Raw genomic sequence first — 21539 nt, 5'->3', positions numbered from 1 at the left:
GCAAGTGCACCTAATATACTTCGGAAGCCTTGTAACCACTGGATAGGATACTCTCCTCACAATAAGCCAGTCAGCATACCATAGTGCATGAAAAATAATAAAGTCACATAGCGTGATACTGTATAACTTCAGCTTTATTTCCCCAAGCAGACAAACCCTTCAAGTGATGCACTTACACAAATCAAATACATGAAAGCGTAGAAATAAAGGTAGACCTGTGTCCTGCAGCCTTTCCCCGCTGTTGTAGCTCGCCGCTCGGTACCTAACCGGCAAACTTCCGGGTCTGGCGTAAGACGTGGGTAACCTTGGTGACCGCGTGACCACGCTCTGGCGCGTTTCGTCAGCAAATTACTTCAACTGAGGGCGTCATTTGCTGACGAAACGCATCAGGCGTGGTCACGCGGTCACCAAGGTTACCCACATCTTACGCCAGACCCAGAAGTTGGCCGGCTAGGTACTGAGCGGCGAGCTACAACAGCGGGGACTAGCTGCAGGACTCAGGAATACAAACTCAGGAAGATACACTTCTCATGAACGGGAACGGTCATAGATGGATTAAAATTAGCCCGGTCCCTGCTGAACTGGCCAATTTCAATCCCTCTATGGCCAGCTTAAGACCAGAAGTGAGTTACTGGCAGGATCACCAGGTAAAATAAAAGGAAAAAAAGCCTAAAAAAAGAAAACTAATGCAGTCACAACATCTGCGGATTGGTAAATTGCAATATATTACATTTTCGGTTTTGGGTTTAACCTCCTTCCACCTTCGGTTTAGCCAAAAGACTCCATCCATGATGTCTAAAGATGCGGGGCGCGCATGCGGCACACTGTGTGACCGCTTGTCCTTTGGACACAGCTGATCAAAGATCGCAGTAAAAGGCTAATCACAGCAGCTCTTTACAATGTGATCAGCTGTGTTCAATCACAGCTGATCACATGTAAATAGTTTGCCGATTATCGGAAGTTCTTCCTTTCCACACTGTGTCTGTGTGAGGAAAGGAGAGCTGTCAACCGGCAAGACTGTCAGTACATTGTTTTCACTAATAATTAGGACACTAATCATCAGTGCCCTGATCATCAGTACAGCCTATCAGTTCCCATCAGTGCTGCCTATCAGTGCCCATCAGTGCTGCCTATCAGTACCCATCAATGCTTCTTATCAGTGCCCATCAGTGCCACCTCATCAGTGCAGCCTCATCATTGAATCCTTATCAGTGCAGCCTCATCAGTGAACCCTCATCAGTGCCACCTCATCAGCGCAGCCTCATCAATGAACCCTCATCAGTGCCTCCTCATCAGTGAACCCTCATCAGTGCACATCAGTGCCACCTCATCAGTGCACATCAGTGCCACCTCATCAGTGCCCATCAGTGCAGCCTCATCAGTGAACCCTCATCAGTGCACATCAGTGCCACCTCATCAGCGCAGCCTCATCAGTGAACCCTCATCAGTGCACATCAGTGCCCATCAGTGCCATCTCCTCAGTGCGCATCAGTAATCAGCAATACCGCTTTAACTCTCACATTTCAGTAAATGCTAGAAACAAAAGTAGGAAGATGTTTGGTGAAAACGGGAAGTGAAAAGATTTCACCTTTCTTATTATTTGGGTAAACTGTAGTAGGATAGTGACAGAACATTTTCTGGAAAACAGAAGGTTTAAAGCTCCGCCATGAGTCAAGTAGACACTGCACAGAATGACTCTACAGAGCTAGAGGCAAGCTAATAAAATTGGTGAGCAAGAATGGTGACTGGGCATCACTTGAAAAAAAGGCACTTTTTGTGTTATTCCTTTTTTTTGTTTTCTTTAGAGCACCTAATTTCCACTTAACGTCAGGCAAGATAAAGTAACCTTCCAGCACTGAAGACAAACTGTTTAACATATGAAATATAAGACAATACACTGTATATAGCATAAGGTATAATATTATTAATACCTACATTTTAATTTTTCTCACATTAAAAACATTCACTTTAATCCTTTTTCTCAGCAAATTATTTTGTATAGTTGATAAACCTTATGTCGTTTTTGCTGAAAACTCTATGATGTAATGTAAAATTGCACAATGCACAGAAGCATACAAGCTTTAGGCGTGATTTGCATCTTTGTGTAACATGCGGTAACGCGTCACAAGGGCCTGCGCTTAGTATACCATAATGCACAGGTGTCAATCATCTGTGTGTTGAGGTGCACCGAGAAGAAAGGTGCAGATCCGGTAAAAGGTCAGTTTTGGTTCAATGGCAGCTCATTTAAAATGCATGACATAGCATTAATGTGTGAGCAGCAGCACACTGTACAGGTCAGAATACGACCATATTAATAATCTAACAAAGTGGTTAATGCATAAGGTATAGGAGTCCTTATAAGAGAAGTGCGGGATCACAAAAAAACAAACAATCATGCTCACCTATATGGATGCAGCATCAATCTAACGCTGCAAACTGTGGTGCCTTTTTCTCAAAATAATATAAAAAAAATCCCTTCATTGTGCAGTATATTATATATTATATATATTATAATATATCTATATTCTTTTGAGGATAAAGCACAAGTGGATTGTATGTGATCCTGGCCTACCCCTAGAAGGAAGTGGTTCCATAAAGTGAGGAATACTACAGGCACTATAGGTCCCAGAGGCCTGAGTGCTTCTGGTGAGTGGCCACTGTTCACTAGGTGCCACCTAGTAGGTGGTGGACCAGTAATTTGCTGCACCAACTTGGGAAGAAATAAAACACATCACCTGGCACAATTGTTATGGACACTATTTAAAATCCTATTAGGAGACATAACACAGGTGGTTTCTGGGACCATGTGGTTATGGATCTAATGCCTTGTTTCCACTGAGCGGATCGGTTTGGATCGGTTCGGGTCGGTTCGGTACGGTACGCTAATTTGAGTGTTTCCATTATGAAAGTGGCCCATACAACCGAACCAAACCGCACCATTCCTGGTCCTGCTTCAGATGTAGGGCCATAGGAAATGGTACGGTACGGTTAGGGCGGAGCTACTGGCGTCACACGATAGATTCCACTGATTGGCGGACAGGAAAACTTCAATGCTCACGTCAAATGAAAGAGCAAAACAAACACTTAATTTGGTGTAAACCCCGCATGGTCCCTGGTGGCCCGACTTGCAGTGGAAATGCTCACCTGAATAGACCGGACCATTCTAACCCTTCCAAACTGTACCGACCTGAACCGTTCCACTCAGTGGAAACGAGTAAGTGTTTCTTTTTTCTTATTTATGGACACTATTTGTTGATTTTTGTGTACTTTTTGATTCTTTTCATCCTTGGAGGAAACACTGAGCACCTTATACCATTTTAGCATTACTAATATTAGGATTTTTTTTAGAGTTTTTCAAACAATTCGAATTCAGCACCTTTGTTTATTATTGTATACAGGGTTTCTGGTACATGCATTGTGTATGACACTGCTTATTACACATTCATTTTCTTTTATCTTTCTAATGATTTATTCAATATTTATTGCACATACTGATATTCAGCACAGATTTGCACAAGCACTTTATATTTATTAATTATTCATATGTATTTATTTTCTGTTTACTGCACCTTTGCATGACTACATCCAGTCACACTTTTTCATGCATGTGATTTCTTAGTCACTCATTTTATATTTATATGATTGAATGAAGCAAACATCCAGCTTAGCCTCATTTACCTGGTCTGATGATTAACCAGTAGCAGCGCCTCACTCTATACCTCCACTCTTCATTTAAGTATCTGTCACTTAAATTGAAGGCAGCTCTACACAAGATACCTAGACATAGCTAAGGGAGGCGCCCCACTCCTTACACTTTTTTACACCAATGTAAAGCCCCGTACACACGTACCGATCTTCGGCATACAAACGTTCGTCTTTTCTCCCCGGGATGTCGGTGTCTGTTGAAAAGTGCAAAGACTGCCCAAGAATTTTGTCCGCCGACTACAGCCGACTGCAGAAGTGATGTCATGTAATGGTTAACTTTCCCTGTGTTTTTTCTTTTCTGAGCATGCCCAGTCTTGCAAATCTGCGGTCTGTCGGCAGAATTCTGTACTGACTGGCGAACAATCGTCCGTTCTGATGTCGGCATACAAAAATTTAAATGCTTGCAAGAAAGACTCTTGTCCGCAGAATGGGCGCAGACAGAGGCACCATACTAACAAGCATACAATCGGCAGATCTTTCGTCCGCCGACGTTTGTATGCCGACGATCGGTACGTGTGTACGGGCCTTAAGGAATATTCTTCCCACTGACCACCAATGTTTGGAGTATTCTTCTTATTATACAAAACGCATTCTTCCTTCAGACCACCCTGCTAATGTCCCTTGAGCTGTAGATTTGGTACTTATTGGCAGCGGTTCCCTAAGGCCCCTTTCACACAGACCGACCGTTCAGATCCGCCTGTCCGTTTTTTTTTGGCGGATCTGAACGGTCACCCCATGCATCTCTATGGGGCATCGGATGTCAGCGGAGACATGTCCGCTGACATCCGATCCGATCTGTCAAATCTGGACGGATGGAAACCCTATTTTCCATCCATCCAGTGGATCGGATCGGATGGGATCGGATGAGAACGGACAGACGGTCCGTTTTCATCCGATTCCCCCATAGAGATGCATGGGGACCTGACTTTCCACACACAGCGCGGAGAACAGCTGTCATCCTCCTGCTCAGCGGGCGATCGGCAGATCGATCCACCGCTGGGAAAAACGGAGTCTGTCCAACGGACAACATGTGTGAAAGAACCCTAAGACCTAAAAGTTATTTTAAGAATTCCTCCCTCTCAATGAGGTTGATAAAAGCTGGGTTATAGGCTTGAGACACACTTGAGAAGACAATGAGAGACTCAGAACCTGTCTCATGAGGCTGGCAGAGATCCTGATGTTACCCCTTCATAAAGCAATGCTCCTACTACAGACTGCTGGGGTGCACGGGTCACACAAGCAAAAGTACCAAAGGGCCACATGTGGCCCTAGGGCTGAAAGTTTAGCTCTTGGGATCTAACAAAGCCTGAAGATGTTCAGTTGTGAGTTTCTTACTTATTTTGTTTTTCTTGTCTTAATTAATAACAGCAGACTTTAATGTTTTTCAATGAATGTATTAATGAAATACTTTGTAATACACGTGTTCAACATGCAAAACATATGTAGTATCCACAACAAGCGTTTTATACAATTAAAACTGGTCAGTGCCATCTAGTGTTGTCAGGCTGTAACAGCTATTTTCTCCTAAGTAAAAGTTTGTCATGTTTCCTCCAGGCAGGTTTCCGAATTTCAATTTATTATGATGTGCATTTTTAGAATTGTTTTTATATTCCCTTATCCATGTCGTATTCAGTTTCCAGTAAACTTCACACAATTTTCCATGAAATATTCCAAACTTTGTTTGTTTAGCAAAGGATGCTTGACACATTTTGACATCCAGAATCTCACATACTTAGGGCAATCCTAGGCATGTTTTTGTGAGACCTCCTCTTGGTACTTTTTCACTCTAACACATAGCTCTTCAATCATGGTATTGACAATATAATAGCTACAGCATACCATGGGTATGATAACAATGATGAATAGGTACGTGCATTTATTATAATAAAATATTCACAATCCAGCAAAGCTGATTTAGATGTTCCAGCAGATGCCGTGTGTTATAAATATATCATAGTGTTAGCATACATGGGAGATGTGTGACTCCTGTGAGATCAGTCTCATCAGATTAATCATGTGATGGTATGAAAATAATAGGAGAAATATTATTCAGCAATGTCATAAATGTGCAAATCCACAGAGGTGATGGATTTCAACATTTTTTGTATAGAAACCCTATTTATGTAAGGTCACGCCTCACTCTAGCCAGCATGTATCTTAAAGTGTATCTCCACTTTTGTTAAGAAAACAACATTCCCCTCTGGGTGATCTCTGTACATTGCAGGGAATTTAACAAACTATGTTGCAGATACCTATCTTTTGTTATTCTAAAGAAATCATTGTTTGTTCCTCTGTGCTGAGTGGGTCAAATGGGAGTGGTTCCATAATTATCTGTCAGCTGTGGCAGCTGCAGAGCTCTAATGAGGAAAGCTCCTGGGCCTGCATCCCTTTAGACATGTTCCTATTGGAAGTATCTAACCAAAAATGAAATTTTTGTTGCAGGGGATGCCAGAAATCTGACTGGTATCTTAGTGCAGATTTCTGGGTAAATTGGTGAGCCAATCACACAAGCAGGAAATTATGTTTCTGGAGTGTGGTCAGTACACATTCTGTGTACAGAACACCTCCAGGTAGCCATATTGCATTGCATTTCCAGAAAATTACAACAGATGCAGATTGAAAAGGAAATGAACATTTTAATAGCATTCAATCACAATATGATTTGTGTTGCAATTGTATATGCTATATTGTTTTTTTCTTTATTTGCTATTTTTTTTCCCCACGAAAGTGGAGTTTTCCTTTAAGTGATTTCATGATGACTTGGGTTATGTCATTGGACATGGTATAGTGATCAGTGTATGGATCTTATATACTTATTATGTGGCTATACAACAGTCATTGAATGTGGGTGATGCAACTAACAAGAATATTATTTGATATAATTAGACCCTAAAGGGGTTATGACATCAGCAAGAGCAATCACTTTCAGAAGAAGCGTTGGTAATGGTGCAGACATTTTCCAGCATAGTTGAAAATCTGATTGCTCAATAATCATCTAATTTTCTGCATAGCAAAGATAATGGACCTTTTATTTCGTGCAAGAGTTGCATGGTATTATTAGCCAAAGGTAGGGAGTCATTTAGACTATAATGTAGAATGTATGACAGCTTTATGCTTGGAGGTTGGCAGAGAAGCCCAACAGCACCCAGAAAAAAACTGTGAAAGCCATGCATGCTACCTCCTTTTCCTATCGCACTGCTCCTTATATCCCATTAAACTGCTAATAGTCAGCATTCCTTAGCATTTTTACCCCTCACATCACCCTCTATATTTTACATGTACTAATGATCTTTTTTCATTTCTATGCATAAAGCTCATTTTAGCCCACCCAAGTTACAATTTTATAACATTCTAGATTGTCATTTTTGATACAGACCTCCTTGCCTAGTTCGCAATCACAGTCCCCAAAAGTACAATATTTTGGACTATAAGCACTGGAACTCTTGTAAAGAGTGCAATACAAATAAGAGAGGGCACATCAGCTTTGCGCATTACCCAACTGGTATCTTTAATAATATAATAAAAGGAACTATACTCACAAACTTAATGGTAAAAGCATATCAGAGTCCAAAGTATGCAAAAAAAAAAAATTTGGTCACAGAATAGTCCCAGCAAGCTGGAGGACCTTTAGATGGCTGACGCGTTTTAAAGGGAGATTCCTTCTTCCTCAGAGCCAATCTTAAGGTGGTGCATTGACAGTCTTGTTATAAACAATTATTTAAATCACATGATGTTGTAGAGGCTTCTGTGGGAGGAGCCTCTACAACATCATGTGTGGGAGGGGACATGATAGCAATTTATAAATTTCTCAATGGGGATCTCAGCTTAGAAAAAAAGCTGTCCATTCGAGGGCATACCATGCGATTAGAGGAGAAGCGTTTTAACCTCAGGCAACGAGGGGGGTTCTTTACTGTTAGGGCTACAAGATTGTGGAATTCTCTACCACAAGAGGTGGTTTCTGCGGGAAGTATGGTGGCTTTCAAAAGACTCTTAGACTTACATCTCAAGGATCAGGACATTAAGGGCTATGTGAGATGATTACAGCCACACACACCTACACAGGATGAACTGGATGGACTATTGTCTTTATTCAACCTCACCTACTATGTAACTATGTAACTTCACGTGATTTAAATAATTTGTTATATCAGGACTGTCAATGCAATATCTCAGATTGGCTATGAGGAAGAAAGGATCTCCCTTCAAAATGTGTCAGCCATCTGGAAGGTCTCCTGGCTTTCTGGGAATAGTCTCGGTGATTGCTTTGTGCATACTTTGGACTCTGATATGTTTTTACCATTGAGTTGTTTGTCAGTATATTTCCTTTAACTACATTATTAAAGATAGCACTTGGATAATGTGCAAGGCTGGTGCACCCTCTCTTTGTTTTGCATTGTTTCTACTGGGTTCCTCCAAGACCCTTAGGGGTTAGCAAAGCTGTGCTTGTTGGAAATATCAAAGACCTGTGATCCATTCTCCACCATTACACTACTTTTAAACACAGGAGATGGTTGTTGTTCTTTCTACTCTTCAAAGGAGTGTATGTACCAAAAGACGACTTAACCTGACCCTGGTGCAATATACAAAGTATTAATCCTGATGTTAAACCTGATGCCAGATGTTTTTCAAGTACACCAGCTGGGCTTTCACAATCTACATTACTATCATTACTATAAAATTCAGATCTTGTCTAGTTTACAGTTACAGCACACAAAGAGCTAAAATATGTCTATCCACATCATGTACAATGACCAGTTCAGTACTATAAATACTGGAACTCTTCTAAGGAACCATATATCTAAAACCAATCCATATAAACTAACCTGAACTTGGTGCAATATACAATGTAACATTCCAGATCCTAAACCTGATAGCAGATGCTCCACAAGTACATTGTTTTCCACATTCTACAGTACTATCAAGGTTTACATTCTCATTTCTGTTTCTGATTTTCTTGTTTAATTCATGGTATTAGCATACAGAGGTAAATATTTCTATTCAGATTAAGCACAATGACCGGTTCAATACTTTACACAATTGAACTCTTCTATATGAACCATGTATCTAAAGATGACTTATACAATATCAACCGTTTTGGCATGGAGGAACCCCCAACAGTTCTCAGGGAACCCCTGACAATAATTATTATATGTACATCCCATAGTACATTAGTGTGGTGGTCAGTGGGAAGAATGCTTCATAGAATAGTGGTCAGTGGGAAGAATGCTTCTTATATTAGTGGTCAGTGGAAGGAAAGCTTCATACATTGGTGGTCAGTGGGAGAAATGCTTCTTACATTGGTGGTCAGTGGAAGGAAAGCTTCATACATTGGTGGTCAGTGGGAGAAATGCTTCTTATATTAGTGGTCAGTGGAAGGAAAGCTTCATACATTGGTGGTCAGTGGGAGAAATGCTCCTTACATTGGTGGCCAGTGGGAAGAAGGAGGAGGACACACCCAAAGAGCTCTCTCAGAGAACCAGCCCTTTTCAAGCCTGGGCCTTGCTTGCTAGCTTGGCCCAGGAACAATGCCTGATCCTGGGGGAGGCCCTGGGAGGGATCCCCCTGATGACACGGGGCCTAGTGAGGAGGAGGTGGAGGACCTGTCTGTGGGTCCAGGCCCTGGTGAGAATGCGGATGTCTTCAGCCAGAAGGTTATCAATCGTTTTAGGGCGATTGGGAGAGCTGAAGAAAAACTTAAAGTTTTGAAGGCTGAACATAAATCCTTCAGAGCCAAATACTGCCAGGCCTGGAGTAAAAATCGCACAGCCATGAAGCCTGAGCTACAGGAATTGGAAGATAAGGTAAAGAAACAATCTTTATTACTGGAAAAGTTGAAAGATAGAAGCGGAGTGTTTAAAGAAAAATTTGATAATGAGAGGAGATTTGCCAGCCAAGCATCAGCAAGTTCTGTGGATCAGCAGCCTCAGTTAATGGATGACCAGGCTCCATCTGCCTCTGCACCTCTCCCCCCATGCCAGAACTGGGAATCGCCAGCGGCAACCAGCCAGGGGGTTGAGAGTGGGCATGGATCCCTGACATTTATCCAGGAGATGGAGTCCCCCCTGAGAGCAGATAAGTTTGCATTCACTGATGATCCATCAGAAATCCCTGTGGATGGGCAGAGGAGATACAAACCAGCAAAGCCAGTACTGGTGGAGAAATCCCAGTATACCATGCTGCCATCCAACATGTCTGCCCCACCTGCTGTTGTGGATGGTGTCCCAGGTGAGAAGGAGCTTTGCCTACAGCTACCTATTGGAGATTCTGCTGTGAACACAACCAGTACAGACATGCAGGGAAAATCCCTGACCGTGAAATCCCCGGACCATCAGGTGAATGTGGATGGACCTGCATCTGACACCCCAGACATGGATTTTGCTGGTCTGGCTGAGACCAGTAGTCCCTCTGAAAGCAAAATGGCTGCCAGCTCCAAGGAGTCTGTTTCACTTTCACCAGAGCTTCCCAGTGTTTCAGGGCTGATTGCTGGTGGGGGAGGGGATCAGCATGCTGCTGTTTTTGGAATGGAAGCAGCCATGGAAGTTACCTGCAGTGTTTTACCTGCTGCTGTGCTAGAACTGAATTCCATTTCCACAGCTGAAAACCCTGTCCCAGTGGAAGAGAAGATGACAGCTGAAACTCTTACCAGTGCAGCACCAACTATGGATTCTGCTGTGAAGACAACAAATATCCCAGCAAGTATTAAAAATGACAATAATCATAAAGCAATGAATGTGGTGGGTGGTGGTGAAGGGGATAATATTGCTGGGAAAAATAGAAATGACATTTCTCCCCCTGCTCAGCAGAGGAAAGATTTATCGATTGTACAGATCAATCCCGGATCTGTACAATCGTTATCTGTTATGTCTGTGTCGGATGTTTCAAAACAAACTGATGGATTTTCTGCTGGGAGGAATGTTGGAAGCTATGCTTCAGCTTTGGGGAGTCGCACCAGGGTGGGTGGTGGGGATTTGGTTAGTAATCGCAATTCAAGGAGGTTTGTTGGGGGGTTGGTTAGTGGGTATAGGAGGAGGAATGTGGTTCAGTTGCGGTGGGAGGGCGATGGAACGCCGCCAGTAAGGGGGAGAGTGGCCGAGTTGGTCTTGGAAATGGGGTTTAAAGCCTGTGACATTTTTGCTTTGATTTGCCCGGTGGGAAGTTATGAATTTGATTTGTCGTTTGTGAAACCTGAGAGTTTGGATCTCTTTTGGGAGAGATTTAGGAGGTGCAAGGGCCTTCAGCAGTGGAGTGGTTTGGTGCCAAAGGTGATTTCAAGACAGCCTCTGATAAAGTCGGTGACCATCTTGGTGCGTAACGAATCCATACCAGAGGCTGATTTATTAGTATGGCTACGCCGATATGGCGAGGTCCTCACTCCACTGCGGAAGGTCCTTGATGAGCATGGGATATGGACAGGGGCCTGGACAGTGTCACTAAAATTGGGGGTGCTGGGCGATGTAGTTCAGCACCTTCCCTGCTCAGCCTTTCTGGGTAGGGATAGGCTGACCATTTTCTACCAAGGTCAGCCTAAGGTATGTAATAAATGTGGTGATAAAGGCCACTTTGCATCGTCCTGCACCCACAAGAAGTGCTCACTGTGCCAGGATTTAGGCCATTTGGCCAGAGAATGCACCCAGATTCGGTGCAATTTGTGCCAGCAGCTGGGTCATCCATATAGCCAGTGCCCAGAGGCACTGCATAACTTGCCAGGATTGGAGACTGAGCTGCAGAGGCTTGATAAAGAAGATGAAGCAGCTGAAGTTAGAGAGGAAATTGTTGTTGACCCTCCTGTGTCTGTTGTGTCAGATTCTGTTTCCCCTAGTGAGGTGGTCCCTGAGTCTGTCCTTCCTGTGTCTATTGTGTCAGATTTTGTTTCCCCTAGTGATGTGGTCCCTGAGTCTGTCCCTCCTGTTGTTCCTACATCTACTGTGCGTAGATCCTCCAGACTAGCGGAAGCTGCTGGGGGGGCGGGTATAGTGGATCTTCCCCCTCGGCCTACTCCACCTCCAGTCCCTGTCTCTCGACACCGCAAACGCGGCCAAGAGGGTGCAGGGGTGCTGGATGGTGGTGGGGTCGATGGGGTTGAGGGAGGGGTGTCCATGTCCCATGTCTCACCCTCTGTTGTGGAGGATTCGGATGAGGAGGGGTGGGAAAGGACAAGGAGGAAGAAAAAGAAAAAGAGGAAAACCAGTAAAGCGGTCGTTTCCTCCTTACAGTTAGAGCCAGGAGGGGTTCCTCTTGGCAACACATTTTCGGTTTTATCAGGGGAGGAGTTAGTATCCAATTTATCCACTTCTTTATCATCTATGGATGAGGGGGAGTCACATAGTGTAAAGAGAGCTGTTTCGGGTGATGAGAGTGTGGTGGAGGTTAAGAAACGACTACCCCAATCATCCTGATGGCAGTGCCCGCTCTGATAAAGGTGGCGACCATTAATGTCGCCAGCGTGAAATCTGCAAGAGCTCGTGATATTGCCTTATTTTTGCTCAGTGAGTTTGATGCTGAGATTTTATTTTTGCAAGAGACCTGGCTCAATACTTTGGCCGATGTCCATCTAGCAAAAAGGGAGTGGAGATGTGGTCCCTCCTTTTGGTCTCTTGCGGCTGAGCCTTGCAGCGGAGTTGCGGTTCTTTTTAAAACCGATATGGTAACGTGCCGGCGGATAATTGAGGTAGAAATGGGGAGATGCATGGTCTTAGACGTCTCTGTTAGGGGGCAGGACCTGCGCCTCATCAATATCTATGGACCGCAGTCAAAATGGGACAGGAAATGCCTCTTCACAAAGATCAAGCCTTTCCTTTTTACATCCCAGCAGGTTGTCTTTGGAGGTGACTTTAACACCATAATTAGGCCTGAAGACAGGGGGGTCTCCATAGACAGGCTGGGTTATGATAGCGTTTTTCTTAGAGATATGGTTAGACAAGCAGGCCTGGTAGATGTGCACATTAAGCACTGCCCTGGCAGCACGGGATTCACGTTTCAGAGAGGGAATAGTCAGAGTAGGATAGATAGGTTTTTTTTAAAGGAGAACTCTGCTTTCTCGGCTCCGGAGTTGAGGGCGGTGGAGTTCTCTGACCACTGTATGCTGTCTGTGACTCTGAATGCCTCGGACACTCCACCCAGGGGAAGGGGTACCTGGAAACTGAATTCGGCTCTCCTGGAAGATGTAGAGGTAAGACAATCCTTTGAGGATTTTTTTCAGGCACAGGTTTCTATTCTGGACTTTTGCAGCAGTAAGTCAGAGTGGTGGGAGCTTGTGAAACAAAGGGCGATTGGACTTTTCAAGGCCATAAGTAAGAAGAAGCAGCTTGGTATGTATATTGCCTACCAGCATTTGCGGAGGAAGCTTGATCGTCTTGTCTCGTATGGAGGAGATCCAGGGGAGATCTCGGAGGTAAAGCTTCTTCTTAGGAAGTGTCAATACGACCGGCATGCCTCCTTGGTTCTGGAGAGAGATTATGGGAAATATCACTCGCCTGATCCTTACCAGAACTGTAAGCAAGGCATAGCAGTTAAGACGGTCATAGGTCTGAGGGATAGTACGGGTTCCCTGGTGAAGTCCAGATCAGGGATCCTGGAGATCTTCAGGTCATATTACGCAGACCTTCTGGGAAGAAAGGACCTTAGTCGGGACAGGATGGAAAGCTTTCTGGATTCTACTCCAGGATTGGGAAATGATACATTGCCTTTGATGGATTTGACAGAACCAATTTCAGCGGATGAGGTAGTTCGTGCTATAGAGAAGCTGGCTACCAAAAAGTCGCCTGGGCCAGATGGGTTGACAGCTGAATTTTACAAGTGTTTTAAGTCCATTCTGGCTCCCTTTTTAGCGGAGGTTTATAACAGCTGTTTAGAAGAGGGTTCTCTCCCTCCCTCTATGAGGCAATCCGCTGTGATTCTTCTGTCAAAAGGTAAAGACCCCTCAATAATTGAGAACTGGCGCCCCATCAGTCTTCTCAATGTTGATAGAAAGATCTTGGCGAAGATTCTTTTTTGGCGCTTGTCGTCAGTAGCAGGCGATTTGTTGTCCAATCATCAGCACTGCTCGGTCCAGGGCAGAAGTACCTTTTCAGCAATTTTAGCTGTCCGGGAGGCTTTGGAGCGATGCAGGGCTGCTGGATGGAGAAAGTACTTGCTGGCATTGGATCAGGCGAAGGCTTTTGATCGAGTCAATCATGAGTACCTGTATTTGCTACTTGGTAGATACGGCCTGCAGGGGAGGTTTATTGATTGGCTGAAAACATTATATAAAGGGGCTGAGAGCTTCCCACTTGTTAATGGTTGGGTTGGACGGCCTTTTGAGGTTGGCTCTGGTGTGCGCCAGGGGTGTCCTTTGAGCCCCCTGCTATATGTATTCGCAATCGACCCCTTCATAAGAAGGTTAGAGAGTGGATCGTTGTGTGGGGTGCCTTTGGGCATTGCTGGTGTGCCGCCTTTGAAGGTCGTGGCCTATGCCGATGATGTGTCTATTATTATCTCTGGGATGGAGGAGGCGCAGGAGGTGGTCTCTGTGATAGAGCAGTACACTGAGGCTTCTGGCTCTAAAATCAATCATGAAAAGAGTGAAGTTTTCTGGATGGGTGAGGAGGGTGAAAGCTTCGAACTTCCGGATGCCTTCCCAGAGCCCCAGCAGGAAATTAAAGTGTTGGGCATCAAATTTGGTCCTGGTGACTATGGTCATCGAAATTGGGAAAGCAGGTTGTTGAATGCCAATGCCAAGGTGGCAAGCTGGAAGAAATGGAAACTTTCCTTGAGGGAAAGGGTTGACTTGATTAAAACTTACCTGATCCCAATCTTTTTATATGTCAGCTTTGTCTGTATCTTGCCGGAATCTCTCTATGCAAGGGTGTACAGCTGCTTTTTCCAACTGTTATGGGGAAATAGGCTGAACCTGATCAAACGAAATGTAACTTACCTGTCCAGGCGGGAGGGTGGTCTAGGAATGGTCAACCCTATAGTTTTCTTTTCTCTGCTTTTTTTAAAGTATAATCTTGGTAATATGTTAGCAGAGACCCCGCCGGGATGGGTGGGTATTTTTCAATCTTGGTTTAGGCCTTTTCTGCGATGCTGGGAAGATGGCGGGCCAGTGAAAAGTCTGAGAGTCCGACATGGCAAGCTTCCGGCTTATGTTGCCCCGTGTCTGAAAATACTTAGGCAGTGGCAGGTGACAGTGGGGGATATCAAGTCCCTCCCCAGAAAGCTTCTGGAGAAGAGGATTTTGGGCTCTGCTTTCAGTGTGTCGCTGACCTTAAGGGATTGCCCAGGCCCCGTAATGAGGGAGGGGTTGCGTTTAATTAACTTAGGAAGAATCCCTTTGAAGTTTAGGGATCAAGCCTGGCTCGCTTTCCACGGAAGGCTCTATGTGAGAGGGAACCTGAAGCATCGCCCTGTGGATGATCGGGATTGTCCTAGAGCGGAGTGTGTTGGTAAAGTGGAGTCTATGGACCACTTTTTGCTCCAGTGTCCCTTTAACATAGAGGTGTATAAAAGGGTGGGGAGGGCTCTAGGCATCCCCTTTCTCTATCGCATGAGTTATGCGGAGTGGGTGTACGGGGCATTCCCAACTCGCTGGGATTTTGATTTGGATACACTTTTTCTAGTTAGTATAGTTGTCCGTTACTTCACGTGGAATGCACGGTGCCAGATTACCCTGCGGAAGAAAGTCCTCCCTGTCGAGGTGGTGGTGTACGATATTCTGGGTGAGGTTGGGAAGATTCGGGGTCTTGAGAAGGGCAGGGAGCCTCGAGCGGTCTGGATAAGGGCGTGGAGGAATATCAGACCTGCTTTTGGTGAACTGTCCATCTCTGGGTGAAAAGCTTTTTTCCTATGCTATTTCTTTCACGCCCTTAGCTTTTGTTAGTTAATATCTTCATTTTTGAAGAAGGGCTGCATGCATAATGGGAGTGGTTTTGTTTCTTGACCTCGCAGGTTTGATGTCTGGTGTGGTGGTGTGAGTCTTATTAAGATTATTTTTCCCGGTAATGATGTGTTTCATGATGTGAGTTTTGTTTTTGCTGTAAAGGCAGTCTTTATTTGAGAGCAGAATTTGCTATGTATTTTTTTCCCCCCTTTTCATGTAAATATGTATATATTTATTTATGTATATTGATTTTATGCTTATTGATTGCAAGACTTTTAATAAACAAAATTGGGAGAAATGCTTCTTACATTGGTGGTTAGTGGAGGAAATGCCTCATATATTAGCGGCCATGGGAGGAATTCTTCTTACATTATTGGTCAGTGGGAGGAATGCCTCATATGTTAGTGGTCAGTAGGAGAAATGCTTGTTACAATGGTGGTCAGTGGGAGGAATGTCTTTTATAATAGTGGTCAATGGGAGGAATGCTTCTTACATTGGTGGTCAATAGGAGGAATGCCCCATATATTAGTGGTCAGTGAAGGAATGCTTCTTAAATTGGTGGTTAGTGGGAGGAATGCTTCTTGGTGGTTAGTGGGAGGAATGCTTCATATGTAAGTGATTAGTGGAAGGAATGCCTTATACATTGGTGGTCAGTAGAAGGCATGCATCATACATTGGTGTTCAGTGGGAGGAATGCTTCTTACATTGTTGGTTAGTGGGAGGAATTATTTTTATATTGGTGGTCAGTTGGGAGGAATGCCTAACATATTAGTGGTCAGTAGGAGGAATGCTTCTTACATTGGTGGTCAGTGGGAGGAAAGCCTCATATATTAGTGGTCATTGGGAAGAATGCCTCATATATTAGTGATCAGTGGAAGGAATGCTTCTTACATTGGTGGTTAGTGGGAGGAATGTCTCATATATTAGTGGTCAATGGGAGGAATGCTTCTTACATTGGTGATCAGCAGGTGGAATGCCTCATATATTAGTGGTCAGTGCAAGGAATGCTTCATATATTAGTGGTCAGTGGGAGGAACATCTCATATATTAGTGGTCAGTGGGAGCAATGCCTCATATATTAGTGGTCAGTGGAAGGAATGCTTCCTACATTGCTGGTTAGTGGGAGGGATGCCTCATATATTAGTGGTAAGTGGGAGGAATGCTTCTTATATTTGTGCTCAGTGGAAGGAATTCCTTAAATATTAGAGGTCAGTGGGAGGAAAGTCTCATATAGTAGTGGTCAATGGGAGGAAAGTCTCATATAGTAGTGGTCAATGGGAGGAAAGTCTCATTTAGTAGTGGTCAATGGGAGGAAAGTCTCATTTAGTAGTGGTCAGTGGGAGGAATGCCCCATATATTAGTGGTAAGTGGGAGGAATGCTCGTTACATTGGTGGTCAATGGGAGGAATGCCTCTTAAATTGGTGGTCAAGGGGAGCAATGGCCCTTCTTACAGATTGCTAAAAAAGACAATTGTTGTCATTGGTTACATATCTGAGAGGCAGAAATTGTTCATTACTCAGGGAATCCAGAGAAATCTCAGGAGAAAGCCAATAGGAACTCAGAGAACACTAGATGTGAATGGCTGATTAATACAATCTAATTTAAATGTGATGCAATATACAGTACAATGTAATAATCCAGATGGTAAACATAAAGCCAGATGTTCTTCATGTACACTAAATGATTTTCTACAATCAATATTAATAGTTATAGAAAATACAAACTATATCTAGTTATAGATTTTTATTTCCGACACATAAATATCCTTCAATACCTTGCAGTCCCAGCACACAAAAGTAAATATTTCCATCCAAATGATATATAAAGACTGGTTCAGTACTATATAGTTATACTGGAACTCTTCTAAATGAATGAATGCTTGCTTAAAAATCTTGATGTTAAAATGATGTCAGATGTTGTACAACAAATACACTCTCATCTTCTACAATCTGCGTTAATTAAGTTGTATATTGTCTTTTCTGATACAGATCTTCTTGTCTGCTTCTCAGTCACAGCACACAGAAGAAAAATATTTCTCTGCAGATTCTGTACAATGACCAGTTCATTGCTATAAACACTGGAACTATTGTAAAATAACCCTGTATAAAAATATGTTTCATACCACCTAAATTTGGTAAAATACACAATGTAATAATCTAGATGTTCTACAAGTACCCTATGGATCTTCTATGATATGCATTAATATAAAGTTGTAGATTGTCATCTCCGGTTCAGATCTTCTCTAGTTTACAGTCAGAGGACACAGAGGTAAAATATTTCTGTTCAGATTATGTACAATGACCTATTCAATTCTATATACACTGCAATTCTTCTAAAGGAGCCATATATCAAAGGATGACTTATTCAATCTAATCTCAACCTTTATAACATGGAGGAACCCTCAATATAACTTTCAGTACTCAGGGAACCCCTGACAATAATTACTATATGTACAACCCATGGTGCATTAATGTGGGGGTCAGTAAGAGGAATTCTTCTTACATTGGTGGTCAGTGGAAGGAATGCTTCCTTTAATACCTAGCCTGAATTTGGTACCATGCTGCCAGATGCTGTACATCTAGCTGCTATTTGACAATCTAAATTACTATAAAGTTGCAGATTGTCTTTTCTGCTTCAGATCTTTTCTGGTTTTCAGTCACAGTAATAAGAAGTCAAATCATTCTCTCCAAATTATGTACAATGACCTATTCAATGCTATATACACTGGCACTCCTCTAAAGGAGTCATATATCAAAAGATAACTTATACAATCTAATCTCAATCTTTTTAACATGGAGGATCCTCCAATATAACTTTCAGATTTCATGGAACTCCTAACAATAATTACTATATGTACAACCCATGGTGCATTAATGTGGTGGTCAGTAAGAGGAATTTTTACATTGGTGGTCAGTGGACAGAATGCCTCATATATTATCTAACCTGAATTTAGTGCTGTGATGCCTGATGCTGTACATCTAGCTGTTTGTTTGACAATCTAAATGAATGTAAAGTTGCAGATTGTCTTTTTTGCCTCAGATCTTGTCTAGTTCTCAGTCACAGCAATAAGAAGTCAAATCATTCTCTCCACATTATGTGCAATGACCAACTCAATACTATATTTACTATAAGGCTACGATTCCACTAGTGCGACGCCAAAGTCGCGCAATTTGGATTTCGACTTTGAGTGCAATTTTAATCGGACTTTACACTCTCTTACTCAAAGTCGCATCAAAATTTGCATCAAAGTGGTGCAGGCACCTTTCAAAGTTGCTGAAACTTTAACCTCGCATAGATTGGAAGGGGTTCCATTAAAATCAATGTGCTGTGACTTGTCATGCGACTTTTTGTGTCGAAATTGCATGATAAATGGCACTAGTGGAAACAGAGCCTTACTTTTCTAAAGAACCAGGAACTAATAATGATTCATATCAGACCATCTTACCAGAACTTGTTGCAAATCCACTGTCTTAATCCAGATGTTCTGCAAGAATAGTAGAGGATCTTCTACAATCTACATGAATATTAGGTTGTAGATTGTCATTTGTGATTTAGATCTTGTCTAGTTCTCTGTCACAATATACAAAAGTAGAATAATTCTATCCACATTATGTACAATGACCAGCTCAGGATACATTATAACTCCTCTAAAGAACCATAAACTAATTATTATTTACATCCTACCATCTAACACTTGTTGCAAATACAATCTCATAATCAGGATGTTCTGCACATATAAGATGTTCTATAATCTACATTAATATAAAGCTGTAGATGTTCATTTGTGGTTCAGATCTTGTCTAGTTCTCAGCACAGAGAAGTAAAATAGTTCTTCCCAGATTCTGCACAATGACCAGTTCAATGCTATAATCATTGGAACTCCTCTGTATCAAAAGAAGGCTTATGCAATCTAACCTGAATTTGGCTCCATATAATACTTTAGATGTTAAACATGCAGTACAAGTATAGTAGGGGATCCTCTGCAATGTATCTTCCTATGAAGCTGTCATTCCTGGTTTGGATCATTTCTAATTTGTCACAGCACACAGGAGTAAAATATTTCTCCCCACATTATGTCCAATGATCAGATCAGTTTGCAAACACTGGAACTCTTCTAGTGTAAGAAGGTATCAAAATAGGATTTCGATCTGAAAAAATAGGATTTCTATGCAATGAGCAGATCAGTTTATAAACACTGTAACACTTCTTGTATAACAATGTATCAAAATAGGATTTCCATTCAATGAGCAGATCAGTTTGTAAACACTGTAACACTTCTTGTGTAACAATGTATCAAAATAGGATTTCTATCTGGAAAAAATAGGATTTCTATTCAATGAGCAGATCAGTTTGTAAACACTGTAACACATCTTGTATAACAATGTATCAAAATAGGATTTCTATCCAATGAGCAGATCAGTTTGCAAACACTGGAACTCTTCTAGTGTAAGAAGGTATCAAAATAGGATTTCTATCTGAAAAAATAGGATTTCTATGCAATGAGCAGATCAGTTTATAAAACACTGTAACACTTCTTGTATAACAATGTATCAAAATAGGATTTCCATTCAATGAGCAGATCAGTTTGTAAACACTGTAACACTTCTTGTGTAAGAATGTATCAAAATAGGATTTCTATCTGAAAAATAGGATGTCTATTCAATGAGCAGATCGGTTTGTAAACACTGTTACACTTCTTGAATAACAATTTATCAACATAGGATTTCTATCTGGAAAAAATAAAATGTTGTGCCCTGACAAAATAGGATTTGTAGCCTGAATTTGGTGTAATATACAGTAAAAAAAATAAGGTGAACATGATGGGAGATGTTTTACAAGTAGAATAGACTATATACTACATAATAAACTACACATCAGGATCCAGTATCTAATGATCCTGTGCTGGAGGCAGAAACAATCAGACTAGAAGAAGTCAATGGGAGATCTGATCACCCTGAGGACATAGAGAATTTCTATAGTACAGATCAGGGATCCCAGGACCACACACGGACAGACATCGGTACCTACCAGCCCTGCCAGGATCTTGGTGCTCTCCTCGTCGGTGCAGCGATCAGAGAAGACAGTCCGGTGAACGAAGAGGAAAGTGGTGACAAAGATCCAGCAGCAGATCCAGAAAAGTAGGAGCAGCAGAGTGTTCTTCTTGCTGATCCTCCTCAGTGTCATGGTAGATGAGTGCGATGTAGATCAGTGCGATGTGGCCATGCTCCTGGATGGAGGAGGCAGTGCAGGGTGGTGACAGGCGGAGGGGCAGTGCGTGGTGGCGGGGGGCAGTGCAGGGGCAGTGGACGCTTCTCCCCGCTGTGTGTACGGACTGTCCGACACACTTGTATTGAAGCCACGTAGTTCCGCCTTGTATGCTGGAGACAGCGATGTGATATGAGGCGGCTGTACACACACAGGGGATGGAGGGTAGATGTCTGCCAGGAACAGTCCAGTGCCCACACATCCACCATCAGCACAATGATCGGATTGTGCTGGTGAATGGAATCCGGGGCCACCGGTCACTGAGCTGGAGGCAGGTCACTGAGATCTACATACTGGGACTGATGTAGTCATCGTGACTGATAGGGACTGACAGGGGGGTGTAGATGACCCATGGAGATAACAGCACAGCTTCTCAACCTGTTTTCAGACACGGACCCTTTAAATGTATGCAAAATCTGGAAGCACCCCGGTATGAAATGTAAAACATGTACAATTTAATTATCAGTGGGATATCTGAGCAGGAACACATGGGATAAACCTCACATCAGAGTCCCTCTTAATGTCAGAGGTCCCTACATCAAATCAGTGGTCACCAGTGGCAGCTGGTGCTCAAAATTTTTGGGGGGGCACAAACAGAAAAATGTAATAGGCATTGCTTCGCGGCAAAAAACGCGGTAAAAAAATAGGGTGACTTTGAGGTCACACAAGTGTGAAAGGGGCCTTCAGTAATCAAGGTACAGTGTGCCCCCA

The 21539-nt window shown here is 42.8% G+C and overlaps 1 protein-coding gene across 1 annotated transcript in view; it reads right to left on the bottom strand.

Annotated features, from left to right (window-relative positions):
* Positions 1–20747, bottom strand: part of DIPK1C (divergent protein kinase domain 1C) — a gene marked incomplete at its 5' end in the record, with an annotated part of 147240 nt that extends 126493 nt beyond the window's left edge. The window contains one exon of the mRNA XM_082259662.1: positions 20592–20747. Coding sequence (XP_082115788.1) covers positions 20592–20747 — 156 coding nt within the window. The remainder of the gene's footprint in view (positions 1–20591) is intronic.
* Between the last annotated feature and the right edge of the window lie 792 nt (positions 20748–21539).

Source organism: Pelophylax lessonae (genome assembly GCF_965119305.1).
Source record: "Pelophylax lessonae genome assembly, chromosome: 5".
NCBI classification, from domain to species: Eukaryota; Metazoa; Chordata; class Amphibia; order Anura; family Ranidae; genus Pelophylax; species Pelophylax lessonae.
Note: the sequence above shows the minus strand (reverse complement) of the source record. Positions and strands in the feature narration are given on the sequence as shown.